Source organism: Mesoplodon bidens (assembly GCF_964165515.1).
Source record: "Mesoplodon bidens genome assembly, chromosome: 19".
In the NCBI taxonomy this organism is placed as follows: Eukaryota; Metazoa; Chordata; class Mammalia; order Artiodactyla; family Ziphiidae; genus Mesoplodon; species Mesoplodon bidens.
The window spans coordinates 15,366,621-15,391,985 of record NC_138179.1 but is presented as its reverse complement, the minus strand read 5'-3'; the positions used below and the strand labels follow the sequence as shown (position 1 = coordinate 15,391,985).

The 25,365-nt window shown below is 36.7% G+C and overlaps 2 protein-coding genes across 2 annotated transcripts in view; one reads left to right on the top strand and one right to left on the bottom strand.

Annotated features, from left to right (window-relative positions):
- Positions 1-899: 899 nt before the first annotated feature.
- The window catches only part of TAOK1 (TAO kinase 1), a 160,876-nt gene continuing 136,410 nt past the window's right edge, over positions 900-25,365 (bottom strand). The window contains exons 16-20 of the mRNA XM_081219238.1: positions 24,334-24,537; positions 22,033-22,272; positions 18,697-18,909; positions 17,620-17,802; positions 900-10,262 (exon numbers count right to left, since the gene is read on the bottom strand). Of these exons, the coding sequence (XP_081075364.1) occupies positions 9,801-10,262; positions 17,620-17,802; positions 18,697-18,909; positions 22,033-22,272; positions 24,334-24,537 (1,302 nt within the window). The 3' untranslated portion in view covers positions 900-9,800. The remainder of the gene's footprint in view (positions 10,263-17,619; positions 17,803-18,696; positions 18,910-22,032; positions 22,273-24,333; positions 24,538-25,365) is intronic.
- LOC308607641 (dynein light chain Tctex-type 1-like) lies at positions 12,229-12,977 on the top strand. The gene has a single exon (XM_081219802.1). It carries the CDS (start codon positions 12,275-12,277, stop codon positions 12,614-12,616), a length of 342 nt encoding a protein of 113 aa, XP_081075928.1. The 5' UTR covers positions 12,229-12,274; the 3' UTR covers positions 12,617-12,977.

Below are 25,365 nucleotides of genomic sequence, written 5' to 3'. Positions count from 1 at the left end.
CTCCTTCCACTGTAGTTTGAACCGCTCAATTGTGGGGATAAAGCAGAAAGAAATCTTGTTTTTTAAACCCCCTTTCAACTCAACCAAATTCAAGGTGGGATGTTGGGAAATGCTGGAGATAGAACACCTGGAATCAAATCTTGGCTCTGCCACGTAGTTGTCTGACCCAGGCAAATTAAATACTACATAAATGCTAATTAATCTCAAAATAGCTCAGCATCAACATTCTAGGAGTTTAGAAGCTATGTTAAAAAGTTAGAAGTGCCATTTTTTTCTGATAGTCTTCTATTCAATAAAGTAGGTAATCTCAACTATACTTTTTAAAATGACAACACTTAAAACTATTTTCTAATAGAAAAAAACATATAAACCCCAGCCCAAGAAACTCCTTCCCTCCAGATTAAGCCTTCTGACAAAGTCATTTTAACAGGACTGGATTAGATACTCTACCCCATTCAGGGCTAAAATGTGATGATTTTCAAATCTGGGAAGACGAACCCAGGTGAAACCACCTTGTGAAGCTTTGTACAAGGTCCAAGAACTGCATACATCTATGTGTCCATGTGTCTGGGAGGAACTGTAGTTACACAGACCACAACATATGTCTATATAAAACTTAAGAACCTGCAACAAGCCATTAGAACCTAAAGTAGAATCATCTCACATCCACAGCACAGGCCACTTCACTGTCTGGGCACACAGAATTCGAGGCAATTAGTCTAGAGGGTTTTAGTCTACACTAGGGAGCTCATTCTTACCCACATCTTACTCATTTTTGTAACCCCCAACATACAGCACAGTGCCTGAGATTCAGTAATTATCCAGTAAATAGTCACTGAACTGAAATATACTTTATCTTTATGGGAATACAATTACTTAAAAAAACTGAGCAGACACTCTGTGTACTAAAATTACTTTATTACAGTTGATTTTTTTAAACATTTCCTTTGCTATGATACAAAGGATACTTACAAACAAAATATTACATATGACCTTGTTTTCGCTCTTATGTTCTGACAACTTGGTAACAGCTTTAAATGCACAATCTATACAATTAATACAGGTTATATATGAACTATAAGGTATGTTGAACCAGAAGAATACTGACAATATACTGTACAATAAGCCTTACCAATTAGTGCTGTGGACCATTTCTACCAAAAGGAAAATGCACATCTGTACAGTCACCTTTACCAGCTGGTGCTGACAGTGAGGGAGAGGCTTCTTCCCCATTGCAACCCTTGATAAGCCTCCACTGTGGGTGTCTGTTTGGTCCGAAAATTAAGAGGACTGTGTATATTTAAAATTAGTCATCGGTAAAGTGGCAGAACATCACTTTCAACATGATAATCTCTTGCCAAAAAAATCAGTCCTAGTTTTAAAAGACCACAGGTCCTTTGTCCACCATGAAAACCCTACAGGCTCAAGGGCTTTAGGAGATGAGAAGATGAAGGCTGCCAAAAAAGGAGGCAAGAAACCAAGCCAAAATCTAGGTCTTGCAAAATCATCATTTTTTTTCCCTTCACCAAAGGGAACTAGAAATGTACAAATTCATTGATGAACCTCAATGATAACATATCAGTTAGCTGATAACCCTCATTTTATCTGGACCCCTGACTTGTGGGAATAACTGAAAGAGATTGTGAATAATATATACCACTTTTAGAAAAGAACCTCTTGCTTAGTTAAAATATTCCCTTTAGCCACCAAAGCTGGTCCTGGGCTATTACAGGTGTGCATTCATCTCTCAATGGTCTACTCAGAAATGATAAGGTTACAGCTTTTTTTCTTTTCTTTTTTCTTTTTTTAAATAAAAAAGCAATTGACTGAAGCATTTTTCTTTTTTTAGGTAAATAGCAAAAATAAAAATAAAAACCAACCCCGGCATTTGCACAAATAATGCAAATGGAGCGATATGGCCTTTAAGGTAATGGGTTACTAGAAAGGAAGTGAAGAAAATCCAGAGAAAATGATGTACTGATTTTTCTTTTTAAAAATTTCTACAATACATGTGCAAAAAAATCATGCTGGTTGAGGAAAACAAAAGTAAATGAGTATATAAAACTAAAATCATAAATAATATGTTTGGATGACTGGTAAAAGCAGAAACCAACCTGGGTTACAAAAAGGATTATACATTCAAGATGCTCTTAAACCCAGTGGGATAACTTATGTTAAAACTGTGTTAATAGTTACGTTAAAAATCTCAAGTTTGTTTTTAAATCTTCACAATACAAGCAAAGCTGTTTTAAAATATACACTATACATATTTCTCATAGTCTCTCCAACCTCATTAATGCGCATTAGGCTATCTTTTTCATATACTAAAACAAGGGGGTTTTGAAAGCTAAATTGCTCAGAGTAACTCATCCATTATTTAAATGTTTAAGTTTTAAATGGGTTAAAATTTTTAGCAGACTTAAATAGGATTTAGCAACACAAGTGTTAATGAAAAAAACTCTAAAGCATTTACAAATGATCAGGTTGAAATAGTCTCGGGAACTTATGTGCACTATACTTCAAAATGTTATTTACATCAGACCATCACTTTTGTAAAAATTTCCCTAAAAGAAAAAAAACAAAATAAATTTGGAGAATTAACCCATTCTAACCTAGCAGAGAAGGATCATAAAAGGAGAGGTAAAACAATAACAAAATTATCTCTTAATAGAAACCCCACATACCCCTCTCTACTTGGATTTTACCCTATGAAACCACCTGCAATTCCTAATAGGCTCATTTATCAAGTGGCAAGATAATGTGGTAAAATACCTTGTCAGATAGATTACTGGCCTCGAGTGGACTTCCTAAAAAAAATTTTCCTACCTGTGTCTCCTGCTTGGATTATTTTAGGACACGTGTATGTAATTAATTGGAGGGGCACTCTAAGTAGGCACAACTCCCATTTAATGTGGAATAAAAGGTCTGACATAAAATGCTGTTGGGAAGAAGGGGTGGTGGTTTCTTTGATATTATGAAATGCAAGAAAGCACATTTGGAATAGGCACCAAAAAAGAGCTTTCTGGCAACATACCAGGGGCAGCCAACATCTTTTAATAAACTAAATATACTTGTCTATGACCAAAAAAGGGTTAGAAGGGCTCCAATATTTCCCCCCAGGTTTGATATGTGCCCAATAGTCACATGGCCAGCTGGAATCTGCAAACATTAAGCAGTTCCATCCTTTTAAATCACATAATTCATTCCATGACCATGTGTAATTTATAGAAACAATAATGTTCATGCTGAGGCAATGTATTTGAGGGCTCAGAAAAAGCAAAATGTGCCACTGAGAGAAACCTGTTCCCATACAACTGGTCTTCATGCTTTCAAGTGGCCCAAATATACCCTTGATGCTAAGCCAAGCCATGCAAAAGCAAAGAGTACACACTTTTCATTAACACTGGTATCTCATTTCTAAACTTCACTGACCTCAGAGTTGCCAAAGAAACATGAGTAATGAAGGAATACAAATGAAGGTTCATGGATTTAAAAAAATGCAATTCCCTCATCTATGTTTACCAGCTTTTAATACCTTAGGCTACAAGGCATATCAAGGGATAATGACAAAGGAATACATGTAATTCTGGAAATAGGAAAATGCTCCAGAAATGGGATCAATGTGCCAGTAATAAGCATAGTTCATTTCATTTGAAAATTCAGCGAGAGCCCAATAAACAATTCCAAGCCATAATGTTATCACCTGCATAATTTACATAAACATTAAAACCCTTGCACTTTATAGACAAAACACACTTCTGTAAACATGGCCACTGGGGGAGGGAGGTTCCCTACCTCATTCATGATTGAGGACATGTAATCATTGTATTAAATAAAATGACTTTGCTTCAAAAGATTTTAAACCTGACCAATGGTTGAGCTTAATTTCTCCCTGTTTAACAACACTGAAGCATTAATTCTAAAAATGTTACCTAGGATGGTTTCAGGGTTAGATGCTAGGACCACAACTGGCAATGACAGCAACTCCTCTCTAGCTGGCACAGACTTATAAACTTTAGTACAAAAACAAAAAAATACAGAAACTAGGTCAATTTGTTAGCTAAATATTTACAGATAATTACATGATTTCTTCACTCACAATTGCTAAAAACTATGAGTGAAAAGGAAACTGTGCAGGTTGAATTACCCGTAATTTAGGGGGAATTCTGGGGTATCAAGATACCCTTTTCATTCATTCACAAGTCTCATCTTCTACTTTTTCATGGCAAACTACCTACAGATGTCCAGATTAGTATATCCAATGGGCATCCTGTTTCAGAGAGGATTAACCTTTTTCTCTATTTAAAGAAGACTCTCTTGTACATTTAAAAACAAAACAAACCCAACACAATCAAACAGATACACACACACACACACACACACACACACACACACACACAAAGCTCTGAAACTTCAAAAAGTTTTGATTGCTGGGTAACAGTTAACAGTGATGGTAACATAGTAAATGGCTCCCCAGTTTTAATTCTCTGCCTTTATTTTCTTTAAAGGATATCTATTTTGGGGTGGGTGAGAGGGAAGTGCAAGTTTAAGAAACCCACAACAGGCAGATAAGGTGCATGCTAATTTACATATTTCTTATGATCTGAAGACCACCATTAGGCCAAATAGATTCTCTTCCCTTGCATGAGTGAAATTTTGGAAATCTGAATATAAACAAGGGAAGAATTAGTTAATGTGACTTTAAAAGGGGCTACCAGAATTCAGTAGAAAATATAAATGCACAATAAAGGAAGAGTTCTCAGCTTCACTTTCTTTTTCTAGACAGTGTTTAATAAAACTTCTTTACAAATTAAGTCACTTCCAATGTAGACTTACTGTAGTGATTTAATAAAAGTGCAGACAACATAACCAGACACACAGCAAAATAGACTTCAATCAGTAGTCCTTGCATACAAGAGGCAAGTCTGCTAAGTGTACAGCACACTCTTCATCCTTTAAGGAATCTGAGGATGGAAAATTTCCAGTTCGTAACAACTAAGAGTGAGTGCCTTTTAATAGGCAATGCTACAACCTGGTTGGGGGGCACTATCATGATAGAGGAGGGAAAACAGAGAATTTGTTTTTTAATAAGGATCTGTATTTTGGTAAGCAGCTCCAAGATGACAGCCCAAGTTTTAGATTTGTTCCTTAGAGAAAGCAGTTTTCTAAGAAATAAGAGCCTCCTCTTCCATCATTATAGGAGATTCACACTTATACACCTTAAATATATTATTTTCTGACTGGAATATACACTAGACACTTCACATTGTGAGCATGGAACAAAACGCAGGGCCATATAAACTTCTTAGGAAAGGGCTGCAGTGTTGGGCCAAATCTGTGCTTGAAACGTAGTGCCTCCAAAGGGGTGGAAGGTGCATGAAGAACTTACTATTAGCAAGCAAGAAGAGGCAGCTAAAAGGAGAAAGCCCCTTGCCAATACCAAATCCTTCTCTCCCAGTGGCCATTTCCTGTTGATTTTATAGTTTAGGAGAACCTTAGATGCTTTAGCAGTAATTCCTTTCTCGGATGTTTTGGTCCTTAGCAAAATTTATAATTATTATTATAAATGGAGTAAAAAGGGTAAGAGGATCAATGGCACCACTACTAAGAAATATGTATGGAGTGCACATGAAGATTATGTGACTTATTGGTTCTTTTTATCTTTGCAGAGGAATCACCACCAGTGTTTTTAGTTTCCATGGTTCATTTCTCTCTGCCTCACCTATCTTTCATTGCATCATGACACAAACTCACAGAAACAGTAACTGGCTCCTTCCCCAGCACTATTTTACTGCATTGCAACTTATGGTTCCACATTTTACTTAACTTTCTTTCCACCCACTCAAGTGCTAAGAGGGGATTAAAATAGAAAAGATTGCATCTAATGACCACCTTCTCATAAATATCAACCCAGAGTACTCATTGTTAAGAAACACATGCATTCTTGCCTTAACTGAGGACTAAAATAATGAAACAAAATAACAGAACCTTAAGTGCCCTGATGGAAATGTACAGTATGAATTATATTCATCAATCTATACACACATATAGACACTCATATGTATATACAATATATACATACAAATGATAATAGCTATACCAAAAATGTGCATATTTAACACAGTTTTTAAAAGCCAGTAGATTATGGTATAATACAATTTATTTCCACTAGTGAATGGCACAAATGGAAAAATGCAAAGGAGGTGTTTCAAGTACAATAAAGTCATTTTTCACAGGTGAAAATAAACAGTATTATTCCAGTGTCCAACACAATGTATTCTATAAAAGTTTAAAATGCCAGACATTTAGTTAAAGAAGTAGAAAGCTACTAAAGTCTGCCTTATGGTCTGAAAAAGACACTCATAGCGTTTTCAATTTTTGAAAAGGGGGTGAGGAAAAATAGGTGGGAGTGGGAGAGAGTCAAGGACAGTTTCTTTAGTGTACTGAATGGTGTTTACCTGATGTCTAGGCAACTGAAAATCGTAATGACTATGTTAAAAAGTTCAACTTACCAATAAATCCTTGGCCTAGAGTACCAAGCATATCATATCTGCGGGTGTGGCTTCAAATGCAGGACTACTCATCTCTAGGCACAGAAATGACTAAAAAGAATGGCAGCTCTGAATAAAACTGATAAAAACATATTTTCCAACTAACTTTATCTATATAATGAAAATACTTTGATACTTTAATTCGGGGTTAGAGCTGACTTTAATAAGGGAAAAAATATGTGCAAAAGGAAGGGAACCCCATTAGGAACAATATATTTCAAGGTATGAGGTTTTGCATTTTTCTAATGCTAACTTAAAAAAGGGAGAGACAGTGAACACAAGAAACTTTTACTGCCAAGCTCTGGATACCAGACATAGCATTTACGACTTTCTGATATGCTGGACAAATATCCCATACTTTTAATTTTCTTAAACACATATATATCGAGTGAACACCAACAATGGGGAAGAGGTAGTAGGAATCTGATCAAATGTTGACGTCTGTGCACTGATTCAGAAAGTGCCTGCTTCTTTCTTCAGAATCTATCAAAATCTTTCAAATGTTCCTGCTACAAGCTTTACTCTTTGATAATTCCTACCATGTATGATATTCCTCAGAAGTTAGATCTTGCAAACACACACAAATCAATTAAGTTGAACCATTTTTGCAAACTATATATATTTTAATTAAAATGAACTTAATGGAATAATCCAGGTATAGTCATGACCTACATGTAAAACTGGTTGCCACACAATTAAATCAGATACAAAGACCTACTGGATAGACATTTGGAGTCAGTATTCAATCACAATTTTACAAGTACATATGATCTGCATGAACTCAATAACTCAATCTGACTAATTTAAGTCCACAAGTGGACTTTAACATGTATTATTGGTAGTATTTTTTATTTTAAAGAGTTTTGTATGTAAAACTGAGCTGTACTCCTATTCCACCCCTCCACTAGTACAGAGGGGTCAGATCTAATAAGAATTTTTTTTAAAGGTATCAAATTCATTATATTTTTGGACATTAATTTTAAAGCTCTCTCCTATCATTTTCCTCCAAATAGGTAAATATCTCAATTTGTTTGAAATACTGTATAATAGGTGATTGCAAAATGACAGAAAATTAAAAGCTCCTTTCATTAGACAGACAAGAAGTACATGTCACGTTCACCTAAAAACTGGTGATCTCAAGCATGGCCAAGAGGACAATGTACCGGAGTGCTACCTGAAACACTGCCTAAAACTGTGTGTGAATTCTACTGTGATCTTGGTTTTTATAAGATTTACATTAAAATATTAATTTTTCTTCTAGTTACCTTTAAATGAATGCCAGAAACTCCTAAAGGGGAGGATTCATGGAGATTAGACTGACATACCTGGGGAAGACTTAAATTTTGTTGAGAAAGCCAATATTTCAACAATTATAGATTACTGTTTGGTCATTAGCCTGGTCTAGGTGAAGAGTATCATTGAGAGGGACTCAGAAAATTCTACCTTGGAGTCCTCTGACTATGACGAAAAGCAGGATCCAGAGTCAGCAGCAAGGGTTCTTCAAGACAAGGGAGGGGTCAAGACAACTTGTAAGAAACTCTGATTTATCACTGAAAAGAAAGTTTTTTTCCTTCAAGTCATACTCAAAGCTTCCTACCCACCTTCAACTCTACTTCCACACTAGCAGTGGAATACCAAGTAACATCTAACTTTCAGCATTGGGTTGATCCTTCATTGCAAAACAAAACAGAACAGAACAAAACAAAACAAAACAAAACACGCCCCTCTGTGGGAAAAAAAAAAAGTTAGCGTTTGTCAAGAGATTCCCTGACCACTATAACTTACTTTTTTTTTTTTTTAAATTTGCCAAACTTGCTAGTTCCTTTTCAGTAGTACTTTAGCACTGAGGCTAGAGACTTCTGGAAGTGGTGTTTCCTGTTGTGTGATGTTAACATGATGCCAAATGGTCACTAAGTCTCAAGGAACTAGAAGTTTGTAAAGTATTGCAGCAACAAAAACAGCAATTAAAAAAAAAAGAAAAAAAAGAGGACCTGCACATGCAGCAAAATCTACAGTGGTGATGAGGATTAGTCAGCAGCTGGTAAAGTCATTGGCTCAGTGACTCCTGGTTCACTATGGCAACTAAGCATTTAAATAATTGGCTATTCTACTTGTAAACAGGAAATCCCATAAGCCAAAAGGGGTAATCAAATTATGTCTATGTAGTGTGGTGAGAATTCCAATAGATGGCAGTTTGCAAATATGGCATCATTCAAAACTCTCTGGCATTTGATTTGTACTGGCTATATGTTCTTTGTTTTTGTACAAAGTAAAAGTACTGTTTGGGGTCTTGGGAGTTATAGAGCTTAGCTAGGATAAGATATCACAGTATAAGCAACAAAACGTCAGGATATAGAGGCTTCATCTCCTCACTATGCTGCTGAACATACCCACCATATGAACGTTCAGGGGCCTCTCTCACCCTTCTGGTCTTCCTCTTTAAAGGCTCACAGGCTCGTTGATACAATTCCCACACAACTTGTGATCTCCTTACACCTCCATCTCACCATGCCACAAAAAAGGCACAATTGAATGGAAAAAAATAAAATAAAAAAGAATCACTGACATATCTATGCAGCATTCAGAAAAAGAACTAAATTGTTTTCTACTCTCTGAAAAAGTCAATGGAACCCTTTAGTGTTCATGGATTTCCACGTTCTTTTTCACTCCAAATGAGGCTGAGAAGTCAGACCAATTTCATAAAGAAAATACATTGGTGAGGGGACACAGATGTGTTTCCATAATAACTTGTTTCAGCATATGCTGCCTGCTGTGAGTAGCTTATAAGAATTTGGGGTATGGAGAAAGGCTTTAGATTTTTTCATAACCTTCTTAGGATATAATTGCCCCAAAGTGATGACTCAGGACACATTGCTGCATTCTATTTTTGCAGTGTTCAGAAAATACCCCCTAACTAGCCAATTTCTTGTAACCACATGCTTGAGATGCGTGTGTGTGTGTGTGTGTGTGTGTATGTATATGTATACACACATACATATCTATTCCCCTTTTCAAAATTTCTCCGAAAGTTAAAAAACAAAAACAAAAGAACAAAACCCGGCAGCCAAATACTATGACATCTCAATTAGTAAACACAAAACAGAACGCTTTACAAAAATGAATAAAATATACCATATGCACTCAGCTTCCACACTGTAGTACCCAAGTGAGGAGGCTGCTGTGACGATGTCTGTAGGCAGTTTCTTTTGGCAGACAGCTCCAGCGGAATTGCCACTCTCAATTATTAAGTTAGGTATAAGACATGTGTGACCCATTGGATATTTGTGAAGTGACACTCGTGCTTCTGCTCATGCCCTGCTCCGTCCGTCCCCCAGAAGCTGTCCGCCTTAGAGCCTGAGGGCTATTGCGGACTCCCATACTGCTACCTCGAGGTACCCCTTGCATTGGCCCTGAGGGGTGACCCCATGGCTGGGGTCCACCTTGCATTGGATGGCCCCAAGCCTGTGGTGGGCCACCCATGGGATGACCCCAGTGAGGTCCTGGACCCCCAGTAGGATTGTGAGACCAACCAGAAGCTCCCGGGTAGCTGTGGCTGAATGCCTCAGGGGAGAGATTAGAAAGGACCATGTTACTAAAACCTAGTCTCATGCTTTCAGAGTCAAAGGCTTCAATTTCTCTGGCTTGACGTTCCAGCAGGCTTCGTATTCGTTCTGTGCGTTCATTCTGCAAAGCCAACATTTCTTCTTCAATCTGATGGGGGTTAGGAGGAGAGAAGCAAAAAGAAAGCTGATTTATTTTTTAAAATCTACAAACTAAGGAAGTGATAATTACTCAGCTTTGAAGTGAATCATAAAAAAGTTCCCTCTGGCTATTTTATGGATGTACATTCAAAAATCAAAGAGATGTACTGTAGAAATAATCTGTAATTTATATTTCTAAAATGTGTAAAATCAAGTTCTTAAAAGCAAAGGCAATAACCTCTACTGAAATAATAAATCAAGGCAATTATCATCAATGGCTACTAAATCATTAGGTAAAACACTGAATAAAAAAAAAAGTGGGTGAAGGGAAACTAGCTTCATCAGACACACCAAAATCTCACTCTAATAAAATAAATGTGGGGGACTTCCCTGGTGGTGCAGTGTTTAAGAATCCATCTGCCAATGCAGGGGACATGGGTTTGATCCTTGGTCCGGGAAGATCCCACATGCTGCGAAGCAACTAAGCCCGTGCACAACAGCTGAGCCTGCACTCTAGAGCCCCAAAGCCACAACTACTGAAGCTGGTGCGCCTAGAGCCCGTCCTCCGAAACAAGAGAAGCCACCATAATGAGAAGCCCACACACCAGAACAAAGAGTAGCCCCGGCTCGCCGCAACTAGAGAAAGCCTGCGCACAGCAACGAAGACCCAACGCAGCCAAAACTAAATAAATAATTAAATAAATAAGATTAAAAAATAAAATAAATGTGGTATTGGTGCAGGGACAGACTATTAGTGAAACAGAAATAGAATAAAGATCTCAATTTGTAGGTTTTTAAAGCAGGACAAAAGCATTAATTAATTAATTAATTCAATGGGGGGAAAAGATGGATTCTTAAGCAAATGACAGAGGCCCAACTGGCCAACCATCTGGAAGGGAATAAAAATGGAACCCCATCTTATACCACATTCCAGATAGACCAAAGCCTTAAGTGAAAAGCAAACAAACAAAAACTAAAATTTTCATTAAAAAGTTAGTTTCTAGGGCTTCCCTGGTGGTGCAGTGGTTTAGAGTCCGCCTGCCGATGCAGGGGACACGGGTTTGTGCCCCTGTCCGGGAAGATCCCACATGCCGCGGAGCGGCTGGGCCCGTGAGCCATGGCCGCTGAGCCTGTGGGTCCGGAGCCTGTGCTCCGCAACGGGAGAGGCCACAACAGTGAGAGGCCCGCATACCGTGCAAAAAAAAAAAAAAGTTAGTTTCTATATACCTAGAAATTAGTGGTTGGGTAGCCATCATCATCAGTTCTGGAAAACTGGAAGGTATTACAAATAAATGTAGTTGACTATACTTATATTTTTTAAAATGTAAAGCAATTCATAATAAAGTCAAGAGACAATGAAAAAAAAGTTGATGGAGAACTTTTTATGACTGATCAAATTGATAACTGCCTAAACCCACTGATCAATATTAATGTCACTTAAAAGGGGGACAGCTAGACATTATGTATCTCTTGATGTGATGCAAAAGGAAGTACACAGTAACCCTCATGAAAATTCCTTGCAAAAATTAAAAATTGAATCTAAATATAATCATGCCTCTGGATCTCATTACCAGTTTATGTAGGAAATATGAAGTAAAAAAGAGAATACATTAAATGACACCATGAGGACGCAATCAGCCAAATACAGATTTTGAGAATTCCTACAGAACAAATGATCCAATCCAAATGGGGGGAAAAAAAGTGTAGGGGAGAGGGCCCTATTATAGACTAATTAACTTAAAAGACAATTAACCAAAGCAATGTCTGGACCTTGTTTGGGCCCCAATCCAAATAAGCCAACTTAAAGAAGACATTTCTGAGATAAAAGGAGAAATTCAGGCATGGACTGAGTATGAGGTAATATTTAAATTTTATAATCAATTTTGTTAAATATTATGATGGACTTATGATTACATTAAAGTAAAAAAGTCCTTATCTATATTTAGGAGTGAAATGATGCTATACTAGAATTTGCTTTAAAATATCCCAGACAGGAGGCAGAGGCAAGGCGCCGAAGGAAAGATGGAAGACTACCAGGCTACCAAGGAGACTGCTTTTGTTGTTGATGAAGTGAGCAACATTGTAAAAGAGGCCATAGAAAGAGCCATTGGTGGCAATGCCTATCAGCACAGCAAAGTGAATCAGTGGACCACAAACGTAGTGGAGCAAACCCTAAGCCAACTCACCAAGCTGGGGAAACCATTTAAATACATTGTGACCCGTGTAATCATGCAGAAGAACAGAGCGGGATTATACACGGCAAGTTCCTGCTTCTGGGACAGCTCTACTGATGGGAGCTGCACTGTGCGATGGGAGAACAAGACCATGTACTACATTATCAGCGCCTTTGGGCTGTCCATTTGACTACCTCGTCCAGCCTGTGATTTTCTCCTTTTGTCCCAACGTTTCTCTACCATCTTCTAACCACCAGCCATCTAGTCAGTGATCACCTGTCTCACTCTCTTTAAGTGTGTTTTTGTGGCACTCTCAAACTGTAGAGAAAAAAAACAAATAACCACACTGTTCCATGACCTGCACATCCTAAGTCAGAGGAATCATCACTGAAGGTAGTCAGGAGCCTGTCCTGACACTTGTCTTAACTTTGAATGTTTCTTTTCAAAGGTGCTAAAAAGCCGAAATCTGCTAAGTGTGAAACTTTCTCTACTCTCTGAAATGATTCAAATACACTAATTTTCCATACTTTGTACTTTTGTTAGAATAATACATTATTCCAATTTAAAATATATATATATATCCCAGATATTGTTTCCCCCAAGAGTGTGTGTGTGTGTATGTATATGTGTGTGTGTATGTAGCGGGGGGAATAGATAAGAAAAATTAGCAAAATACTGATAACTGTTGAAGCTGGGTGATGAGTACTTGGAATTTCATTGTACTAATTCTCCCTACTTTTGTATATGTTTGAAAATTTCCATGAAAAAAAGTTTTTAAAAGATAGGAAAAAAGAGAATTTGTACAGGAGCATTAAATAATCATGTTTCAAGATATTTGAGAACTTAAGCCAATAGTCATATTGCTATCTGTAGAAATCTAGCTCAATAAATGTTTACTTTCTATGTGTCATTTTTAAGTGACCTTAAAAAAAAACACAGTTTAGCATGGGAAGCACATGCAAATAAAAATTACAACAGAATATGATAAGACGTAATAATAGATTTATAAAGTATAGCAGAAATACTAAGGGACGGAGTGATTCACTCTACAGGAGAAGGAGACTAGGGCAAAGAAGCCTTCTTAGAGGAGGTGGTAGAGACTGGATTCTGAAGGAAGAATACAACTTTACCAGGAAGACAAGCGGAGGGGAAAATATTTTCAGCAGAGAGAACATGTGCAAAGACACGGACAAACGGTAAAAATAAGAAGTGTTTGGAGAATTACAGATCGGCCAGATGGACTCCAGTAAGAAGAGTCTGAAAATTATCGAAAGTTCTAAATACTAGTGTTACAAAGATTTAGAGAGGGTCATTCATTTGAAGATTGAAGGAGAACTTAGATTAAACATGAATGCTTCCTGTGAGGTAAAGACATCAAATTGTTAACTGTGGTGATTCCTGAGTGGAAGGATTAAGGACATTTCTGTTTCTCTATATTTGCCAGGTTTTAAAAAATGATTGTGTATTTATAAAATAATTTTCCCATTCTTTTAGTATCTATATATAAAATACCCAATTCTTTGGAATTAAACTTATTTATCTCTAAGGATTCAGAGAACTTCAAATTTTTAAAGTATTTTATATGTAAAAAAATTTTAAATCCATTTACTTAAAAGCACTTATTTTAATTTGAAGGATCTAATAAATGATGGGAAAGCACTTAGCATGTAACTGATCTGAATTCCTTGCATATAATCTGAAGGAAACTCATGATAAAAATATTAAACACATTAATGTTTATGAACCTTTTATCCAGTAAGTATTGCTTCAATTTTGTTTGCTGATTAGTTTTGCCATTCAAGAAACTCAGAACATTTTTCAATTAAACAAAAATAAAACCTAAGATTTGTGATAGGTTACATTAATCCCCATTTCTTTTAAAACATGTTATTTATTACTGCAAATTAGAAAGGTGGTTTCACTGGGTAGATAAAAGTTACCATACTTAAGACTTTTGAGAGGCTCTCCCGACCTATCTTCTTTGAAATCAAATGTGATATTTTTGTGTGAATATTTTCAGTTCCACAGAGAAAGATCCTGTAAGACATTCCAGTCGTCAATTCTCACTTAAAAACTACCAACCATGTTTGTTGATACTAAGTGAAATACTGAAAGAAAATTAATTGAAATGATAAAACTAAAAAATGAAAACATTTATACTTTTGGAAATACTGCCACTTTTCATGCACATATAAAATTCACAGGGAATCAACTAGGCGCTAATAAAAAAATTTTTTTTAATTCATAGGGAATTTAACATTTATAGTTATGTTGTCATTTTGCTGAAAATTTTAATGTAAATGAAATATGAGAAAAGTCATAGAAGGACCTTATGTGAGTCAAGTGAGGCTTACTTTTACTTTGTTGGTACCTCAACCTACAGGAACAACTCTTGGTTCATTTCGAGATTAAAGCAAACTTCAAAGAGAACTATTCATCATGAAACAAGTAATATTCACTCTGGTTCCAGCTCTATTTATTTTCAGATTACTGTTTCTCATCTGTACAACCAGTAAGTGCCAAGTGCAGAAAATACAGCAGTTAAGATCTTTCAAAGTTTCTGTAGAGAGGATACCTGGGTTTGGTAGCTGCCAACTGACCCCAAACTGCTTTACATGCATGTCACTTGAAATGTAAATATTAGCCCTAGTAGCAACTCAAAGCACTACAGATTCATCACCCTACTGTTCCTTTATTATTTGTCATACTAAATAATCTTATGTATTTTCTCTTATCAAAGTAATATAAACCGCATTAAAAAAGTAAAATATAGGGAATTCCCTGGCAGTCCACTGGTTAGGACTCTGTGCTTCCACTGCAGGGGGCACGGGTTCATCCCTGGTCAGGGAACTAAGATCCTGCATACGCGTGGTACAGTCCCCACCAAAAAAGTAAAATAGAAAAACCATTCTATCGTGTTAATATAGCCACTACTAGCATTACTTCACTTTAAGTGTGACTGGTCTTTTTTTATTTTATTCAACACATCATAAGCATTTTCTATATTAATACTGTCTTTGTAGCCATCATTTAAATGGTTGAATAAGATTTTATTAAGTGGCTTGGCCATAATTACTTAATTATATCTTTATCTTAGATGGCTATGTATTTTAAACCATTATAAACTATGCTATAATTACCATACTTAGCATCTTGTTTTTCCTATATTTGGATTTCCTTAGAATAAATTCTCAAACACTTAACATTCCCGAAGTACAATATATACTTCCAGAGGGAAGAGATATGGGGACATATGTTTATGTATAACTGATTCACTTTGTTATAAAGCAGAAACTAACACACCACTGTAAAGCAATTATACTCCAATAGAGATGTTAAATATATATATATATATATATATATATATATATATATATATATATACACACACTTCCAAATTGTTTCGCAAAAAGCATTAACAATATATGAGAGTGCCACTGCACCTTCACCAATGTGTATCAGTTTTATGCCCATATTTTACTAGGCTCTGTAGAACATACAGGCTTGGTTCATACAGTGAAATAAGATTGTACCTAAGACACTAATCAGCACTAACTTTGAACCACTAGGTGGAGCTAAAAATACAAATACACAGTCCTACCCCAGTATCCTTGGGGGAAGGGTTCCAGGACCGTTCCTCAGATACCAAAATCTGAGGATGCTCAAGTCCCTTATCTAAAATAGTGTAGTGTTTGCATAAAAGCCACACAGATACTTTCATACTTTAAATCACCTCTAGATTACTTACAATACTCTATACAGTGTAAATGCTCTGTAACTAGTTGCTGGGGGCATGCAGCAAACAGCAGTTTTGCTTTTTGGAACTTTCTGGAATTTTCTTTCCCCCGAATACTTTCAATCAGAGGTTAGTTGAATCCATGGATGCAGAACCCACAGGTATGAGAGGGCTGACTGAAAATAGTACTAATATTTCTCTCACAACACTATAGGGAGTTTTCATTTTAGTGATAATTTTATGAAGCATAAGAGACAGAACTTTAGGTTGAATTTTAATAAGCAAGTTGGAATCAGACAGATTTATGAAATCTGTACATGGGACAAACTAGATTTTTCTCAAAATTTATATGTGTTTATATCTTTCCCATCTTGAATGAGAAACATAAGTGAGATAATTTTTAGAGGCAAGTACCTCTTGAAGAAGCCAGTAATGAGAGCTATGCCAGAAAAAGAGTAACATCTTATTTAGGTGGGTTTTTTAAGAATGTATTTTTTAATTTAATAAGGCATTCTATTTTTATCACAAGAACTGCAGGAAACCGAGGAAAATCTATGGAGCAATGGTCTAGAAACCATGACAACTTTTATTAAGTTAGCCAAGTACTAACATACAAAGGATCAATGGAGCTAAGACTATATCACCTGTTGGGAACTCATGGCTCAGGAATTCTGGAACATAGCTCTGAATTCTAGATACAATTATATTCTACTACTTCTCATGGCAAAACTTTCCTCTTTATCTTTCAAAATCTAAAAATCTTCTGTCCATCAGTCTTTCCCCAAAATACACACACACGCACGCGCGCGCACACACACACACAGCTATAATACTTTAAAGGATGGAAAGGAAATGAATCTGGGGATTTTAGTTCTATTCTCTAATATATCTGACAAAGAATAAGTGAAAAAAAAGAGAGAAAGAAAGAAAAAAAGATACATCTAGAAGTAACATTTTCAGCTTGTGTAGAACTGGCTTTACCTTCTGTCCCCTAGTACTCTTCCACCAATCTGTATAGTTCCAGGCCCAGGATAGAAGAGTAAAGTATATATTCCAGATCCTTTGCCCCTGCCTCTCTCAGGCAATTACTAAAGTTCTTTTTCTTCACTATCCAAGTTTTTCTCCAATCTCTTTAGGTAGAGCTAGGTACACAAAAAAAGTGAGGAACATGGAGCCAGAGCTACTCTCTCACAATTCAACTGTCTTCACATAACACCATATCCTTCCTCTAGCAATTACTACTTAACTATATTCCTCTGATGTTTAGAATTCATTAATTATAAGGTTCATTACTGAAACAATAATTTTAAAGAAAAACACTACCAAAACTAGAATTAAGGAAATACAGTATGGTGAAAACAATCTAACGCCACCTCTCTTAATATGAAAATGTATTTATAAAATGTTTCTGATGAAGGCAAATACTAGCACAATTAACTTCCTTCTATTATCTATACCTTTTGTTCTAAGAGTGCCCTGCGGAGGGAGACCCTCTGTTCAAGTTCCCGAAGCTCTCGATCATGTTGTGCCTCGGCTTGCATCTTGATTTTGCTCTGATATGCATTTAACAGCTCCAGTTCCTGCTGCAGCTGCATTTTTAAAACCTGGCACTCTGCTTCCTGTGCTTCATCCAAACGCAGCTGAAAGAGAGGAAAAAACCCAGATATATCCTACTGTGAGCTATTTATCCATGACCTATGGAAAGGAGGTGTGAGAAAAGACAGACAACTCTTTTGTAGGATACACAATTGTTCTCTCTTGTATCTTGGAGTAAACATCTCTGAAAAAGGAAGGCACAGTAACCAGTGATGGTAATATGAAGATAAAAGCTATCATAATCTATTAGGAGAATGCCTGAATAATCATATTTTTCTTAAGAAAAATCTAGAATCTGATTAGGTGATGTAAGACTCTCAATCTCTTCTCTGCAATGGAAATAACTACAGAACAGGGACCAGCAAACTATAGCCTCCAGACCAAATGTGGACAGCTGCTTGTTTTAATTAATTAATTTGATAGTCCACTAGTTAAGAATGGCTTTTACATTTTAAATGGCTATATAAGTACCCATATAATTATCCTCAATTTTGTATCACGGACTACAAAACCTAAAATATTTACTATCTGGCCCTTTTAGAAAAAGTTTGCAAAACTCATATAGAAAATATTTTGTATTTGCCTTCACTAAAATGTGACCATTTGGATCCCCAATACAGTACTGCTTAGTGCTCACTGCTTAACAAAGCTGCTGCTCTAATCCTCCTATACCGTTGGGATATGTGCTGAACACCTGAGAGGCACTGGCAGAGCGCCTATTTAGAACCTCATGACTAAATGTATCAATGAGAATTCTATATAAATCATGCCTACCTCCAAGCAATGCAGAGAACAGGAAAAATATAGATAACCACCACTATTTCTCAAGCTGTAGGAGAGCTATCACTTCCAACCAGTATTTTAATTGCTGGGATTTCATTCAGGTGGTGGGATGAAAGGGGCACTGAATTTGTTTTGCTTAAATAAAACGAACTCACAGCTTGGGTGGACAGCATTTCATTAATGCTGTGGTCATACTGTTCAGCCAAGATGGCTAACTTCCGGGTCTGCTCCTCCTTGAGCCGTTTCAGAACAGCTTTGTGCTCACTCTTTGGTGTAGTCTCCAGTAGGTGATTTCTTAATGCTTTGTACTGTCTGGTTTGGATTTTGCAGGTGTCCTGAAACTGCTTTTTTATTTGGAGTTCTTTAGACTGGGAAGGAAAAAAAAGATGTATATAATTTTTAACATATGGCATTTGTTATACTTTATGCTTATATGAAAATAAAGGCTACTAGGAGACAAGGAGATGAAAAACAAAAAGGTCAGACCATAAGGTTGCAGGTACAGTACTTTTCCACTTGGTTATTAGGCCAAACCATTACATTCTATGTATTTTTGTAACAAAATCTCTAATTTAAAACATTAAAATATCAAGAACCTTACTTTCTTTTTTTTTTTTTTTTTTTTTTTTTTTTGCGGTAGGCGGGCCTCTCACTGTTGTGGCCTCTCCCCTTGCAGAGCACAGGCTCCGGATGCGCAGGCTCAGCAGCCATGGCTCACGGGCCTAGCCGCTCTGCGGCATGTGGGATCTTCCCAGACCGGGGCACGAACCCGTGTCCCCTGCATCGGCAGGCGGACTCTCAACCACTGCGCCACCAGGGAAGCCCAAGAACCTTACTTTCTTCATAGGACTTCAGGTAATACTGATTATTTTACTAGTACATTTAGTTACAAGTAAAATTTTTTTATAGATTTTTTTGATGTGGACCATTTTTAAAGTCTTTATTGAATTTGTTACAATACTGCTTCCGTTTTATGTTTTGGTATTTCGGCCGTTAGGCATGTGGGATCTTAGCTCCCGACCAGGGTCTGAACCTGCACCCCCTGCATTGGAAGGTTAAGTCTTAACCACTGGACTGCCAGAAGTCCCAGTGGCACCACTCTTAAATACTGTCCTTGGTTAACAAAATTCTTCCAAGTTAGCCAGGAATGGGACAATGACATTTAGACATTCTCTTCTACCTCTGTATAACAGCCTCTATTCTTTTAAAAGTTTTTAAAATATTGTGCCAAGAAAACTGTAATCATTCCACATCACTAGCCTAATGAGGGGGAAAAAAAAGCTCCTTGAAAAATGTTTTTTCTATAAGAAGAGTAATACTTGTACCAAGAATAAACTATATCCCTCAATGTTTGACTCAAGTGAAAGCAAGATGAATGTAAGTTACAGTTGTTTCTACTCATTTAACAATGACAAAACATCATCTGGATGCCAGATGAAGAAACAACAGAGCAGGCATATATCCAAGCCATTCCATAGACACAGTACCCCAAACCCCCCACCCCAAATCCTAGTCAAATTACGTAAGTGCTAAAACTGAAGTCCCCCTATCTCCCTTTAAAGTCCTGGAAAAAGTTGGAAGAGGCAACCATTACTTAGGTAAATAAAAATGGGATAACTTGGCATTAAAATCAAGTCAGTTTTGTTCAAATTGAGTAAGTAGATAGAAATATATAACTAAGAGGAACATGATGGTTTTCTTCCCTAGTAAAGTAACAGAACAATCTCCTTTATGGAAAATCTTGAGCTCATCTGTCATCAGAAGGAGACATTCTATTCTAAATCTGACTATAATTGTGAAACATTATTTTTTGCCTCACTTTTTGTATAGTATCTGTGAAGATTACACTAGTATTTACAAGCTTTCAAACTGAAAAGGCAACAACAAAAGACAGGAATGGCTAAACATCAAACAACTCTATGCCAAGCCCTACAGAAATGCAGTCATATCAAATTTATGGTATGACGATAGAAAACTAACAAGCTTTCAGTTTGGTTTACTTCTGGGTGCTGCTGACTTTAAAACAGTCATTAATTTCACAGACATGTTATTTAACTAATCTTTTGGTGGGAAATTGTCTATTCTATAGCCGAAAGAGTATATACCTCTCCCCTACAAAGACAAAATAAATTTGAAAAATCATTATGAATTCCAATTTCCTAAGCAATGACTAATGAAGATTATGTGAGTAGTCAACATAAGCTACTCTGTAAATGATGTTAATTAGCTGTTCGGAAAACAAAGTGAAATTTTACTCAGGTTCACAAGGAAAGGGTAAAAACATCTTAACTTTGCTTCTATACTTTTGTTCAAGACAGCTTGCTTGAATGGAGTTGAGTGGGAATCAAGAGATACCATTGGGTGTGGTGTAGCTTCTAGATTTTGACACAGATTACCCCTGTGAATGAATTTCACTTCACTCCAGGACAGTTATTCAGATAAGGAGGTAGGGTTTTAAAAGAAAATACTGTGGGACCTGGGCCTTACTGGATGTAAATAAAAGTTTAAAATGCGAAATCATGTACAGATTAATTTAGATACTACTATTGATGAGAGCCTATATGGTGAGTGGTTTTTGTTTTTATTAAGATTCATATGATTACACTTTTTCAAATATTTATTACAAGTTATAAAATTAAAATATTTCTTTGAATTGTTAACTCTGGTTAAATTTGGTGGCAGGGGCTGGACAAGGTGGCCAGAGGGACAAGGAGAGATGGAAACTTTTACCTTTGTAATACTTTGGTGTCTTTTGAATTTCATACCATGTGAATGAATTCCTCTGTACAAAGCAAATATAAGATTTAAAGTTCTTTGGTTTTATATATATCACCAACACTTGTCTTTCCTTATTTGTCTGGGGGAGGGCATATAACAACTTGCTCCACTCTGATATGCTAATTAAAAAATACATATCCCAACTACCACGCCATGGTCTCACCTACACTACCAAACACATAAAGAAAATAAGCAGAATGGGAGTAACACTGTGGTGATTCCACTATTCCTCTTAAGATAAGCACACACAATGAAGGGAGAGGGGGTAAAAAGGCATTTTTTTTTCATTCACTGGCTTCTGTACTGACTAGGAACTTACTGTCTTTTTTGGATACAAATCACACTAAGAGCAAATAAGATTCCAAAACTGTATTACTTGGAACAATAAAGAGAAGCCAACAGGTTAGTTAGCATGTTGACATGTAGACTGTAATGTCAGCATTGGACATTGGGGTACATTAAAATAAGAATTTTGATTCTTATTTATGGCACTCCCCACAGTTAAAATTTTTTCGGTACTCTACTGAGAAATACATGAGCAAAAGTCTGTAGCTACAGACACTCCATGTTAAAACTAATTAAACATGCTTAAAATGAAAAGAAAAAGGTTTATTCAATTTCTTCACGACAGACTTCTGTCTTAGACTTTTACTGCTTATATGGATGCCTTTTACTCCTATTCCCCTTTGTCAAGAAGCTTAGGCTAAAGGTACCTTCAGACTCTTAGGCTGCTGTCGAACCTCCATGACATGCTTTCGCCTTAGTTCTCGTTCTCTTCGCTTATTATATTCCAGCTGGTTAGTGAGCTCAGTTTGATGCTGCAATCTGATCAACTCACAGCGCATCTTCTGAATTGTGTTCAGGTGGCGGAACTCCAGTTCTTGCATGGACTCATGCTGTCTCAGCAGCATGGCGTGCTCTAAGTCCTTCTGAGTCTGTCTTTTATTTAACTCCTAATCCATAACACAAAAGACAAAGGTATAATTTATTGCTGTACAATGCTAGGAAAAAAATTCCTAAGAAATAGATTAATCAGGAAGTAGATGTAATCCTCAGATTCAATAATGACTGCAGGGCCTCCCTGGTGGCGCAGTGGTTGAGAGTCCGCCTGCGGATGCAGGGGATGCGGGTTCGTGCCCCGGTCTGGGAGGATCCCATATGCCGCGGAGCGGCTGGGCCCGTGAGCCATGGCCGCTGGGCCTGCGCGTCCGGAGCCTGTGCTCCGCAACGGGAGAGGCCACAACAGTGAGAGGCCCGCATACCGCAAAAAGAAAAAAAAAAAAAATAATGACTGCATAGTAAATATTAGATTTTATGACCTTTACTGCAGTAAATGGGCAATTAGTAGCACCAATTTCCTTATTCTATTCATTTACTATTCATTAATACTATTTTATGCAATAAGCTTAAGACATAGCAAATCTATCTCAGTAGGCTTAATGTCCTTCCTTCTTTCTTTTCTTTCTTTCTTGTTTCCCAATTTTATATTTGAAGAGAACTCCTAAGCCATTCTTTGAATTATCAGAGTATCCTATTCAATTCTATTACAGGCAGTATACCCAGCACAGTATAGTGGATAAGAACATGGATCTGGCTCTGCTACCTATGAGCCCTAAGTCCTTGGGTTAATCGTTTAAACTCTCTGTGCTTCAGTTTCATCACTTTTCAAATGAAGATAATAATACAGCTATTTCACAGATTTAATGTGAGGATGAAGTGAGTTCATAAATGGAAAGTTCTCAGAACAATACCTCGCACATGCTGCTCAATAAATGTTCTAATCCCTTTTTTTTTTTTAAGATTAAGAAGAACAAGTGTAAAACACACACACACACAGAGAAGTCAAACCTACCCCCTTTGCCCCTGCAAACCCTTTCTCCAGAGGCCAACAGTTTGGTGCAAATGCTTCCCAACCTTCCCCATGCTTATCGTGAAACATCTATTACACAAAAACATACAGTTTTAAAAACTGAATGACATACGTTATAGGCATATAATGTGCTTTCTTCACCTAACAATATAATGGATATATATCCAGATCAGATCAGTATATACAGATCTTTTTTTAAGTTTCATGGTAAGCTTCTGCTTTGCAATACCATAATTTTCCATTTTTTGCTTGATAAAGAAATTTTCATTAAATGTTTATGCATGATGCATCATATAATCATGTTATTATTTCTTTAGGATAGAGTTCTAGAAGTGGAATTGACAGATAAAAGCATATCTATCAATATATCAGTATCAATTTATATTCTTACCAACACTGCACATTTCCCAATGCCACTACTAGGATTCAATGTTGCTAGTCTTTTAAATTGTTCTTATTTAATTGATGCAACTGTTTTAATTTGAATTTCTTTAATTATTAGTGAATTTGAACAATTATGCTATACTTGACGTTTATTTTAAGCCACTCTTGTAAATAAATTAATCTGTGCTCACAGGTATCCCTGATAGTGAGAATATGCTTTCACTGACATAAGAGTTTCTACATTTGCCCAATTAATAATTACATGATTATAAAAAATGTGTTAAATGATCACACATACTTCATGGCACCCATTTCAGTTCAAAAGGTATAAAGTATCCAATAATTTTATGGTATTTAAAAATGAATACACCCCTCTCATTCACAGATTTAATATGTATTTAATAAATATTTATTGAATACCTACTATGGGCCAAATACTAGGGGGATATAAAGACCGGAACAAAACCAGTGACTTTATAAAATTTCCATTCTAGGCAGGATGAGAAACTTCCCCCCAAAAAGTGTGTATGTGTAAGAGAGAGAAGTGCAGAGAAGAACACTTAAAGAAGAAGAAGGATTTGGACATTAGGGAAGGCACTTCTGAGGAGGTGGTATCTGAGGAGAGACATGAAGGGAGGAAACAAGCCATGTAGATAATCTAGGGAAGAAGAACTCAGGCTGAGGGAGGTACAAGTGCAAAGACCCTGAGTCTGGGAAGTGACAAACATACTTTCAGGAAATATTCTCGTTTCAAACGTACCTCCCTGACAAGGTCCTGTTCTAAGTTATGGCGCGCAAGTAACATTCTTCTCTTGAAGCGACGGCATTCCAGCTCTAGGTATTGTCTCTGACGCCGTAGAAGATTAGCCTCTTCTTCTGCTTGGAAATGCTGTATATTCTCTTTCTGTTTTGAAAGCCACTCCTGTTTTTCTTTTTTGGGGGTGCTCTGATTTTCATTCAGCTCCTGGCAACATAAAAAACAACTCAGTTCAAAATACATAAAAATTAATTGCATGAATATATCATCTGGTATTTGGTGCATTTAAATAAAAGTACTTAATCTGTGTCCTTTCTAATGCTCAAGGCAGGGCAATGACCTTAAGGAGGTAGGTAACATTTTCCTTTTCTTGAGTTAACTGGTGAAGTAGGACAGGAAGAGAGAAATGTATGCTAGAAAACATGCATACCTTTTAGCTTTACACAGCTACATTTATGATGGTTCCTAGCTTTAAAAGCACACAATATTGGTAAATGAAGTAAAACACATCATTCTTTAAATGCTTCCCAAGAAGAGACATAAGGCAGTGCTTTCAGGTAAAAATCATTTATATGAATATTAGGGCAAAAATACATCTAATGTGTCACTTCTTGGTTTCTGACATTCTAAGTATTAAGTTTTTGGCAAAATTATGGATAGACTCAGTATAAAAGAATTAGAAATTAAATGGAAAATCAACAAAACCATGGGAGAATAGAAACCCTTTTTATGAATCGTATTTAACTAAACAAACCAAAACCAGTGCTTTTCTATAGCATTTAAAATATCACCTTCCACAGTCCTGTGGACACAGGAGGTGGGGGAAGGGGAGGGTAGGAAGAATTGGGAGATTAGGATTGACATATATACACTACCATGCGTAAAATAGACAGCTAGTGGGAACATGCTATAAAGCACAGGAAACTCAGCTCGGTGCTCTGTGAAAACCTAGATGGGGGAGATGGGGGGGCGGGGGTGGGAGGGAGGTCCAAGAGGGAGGGGATGTAGGTATACATATAATTGATTCACTTCATT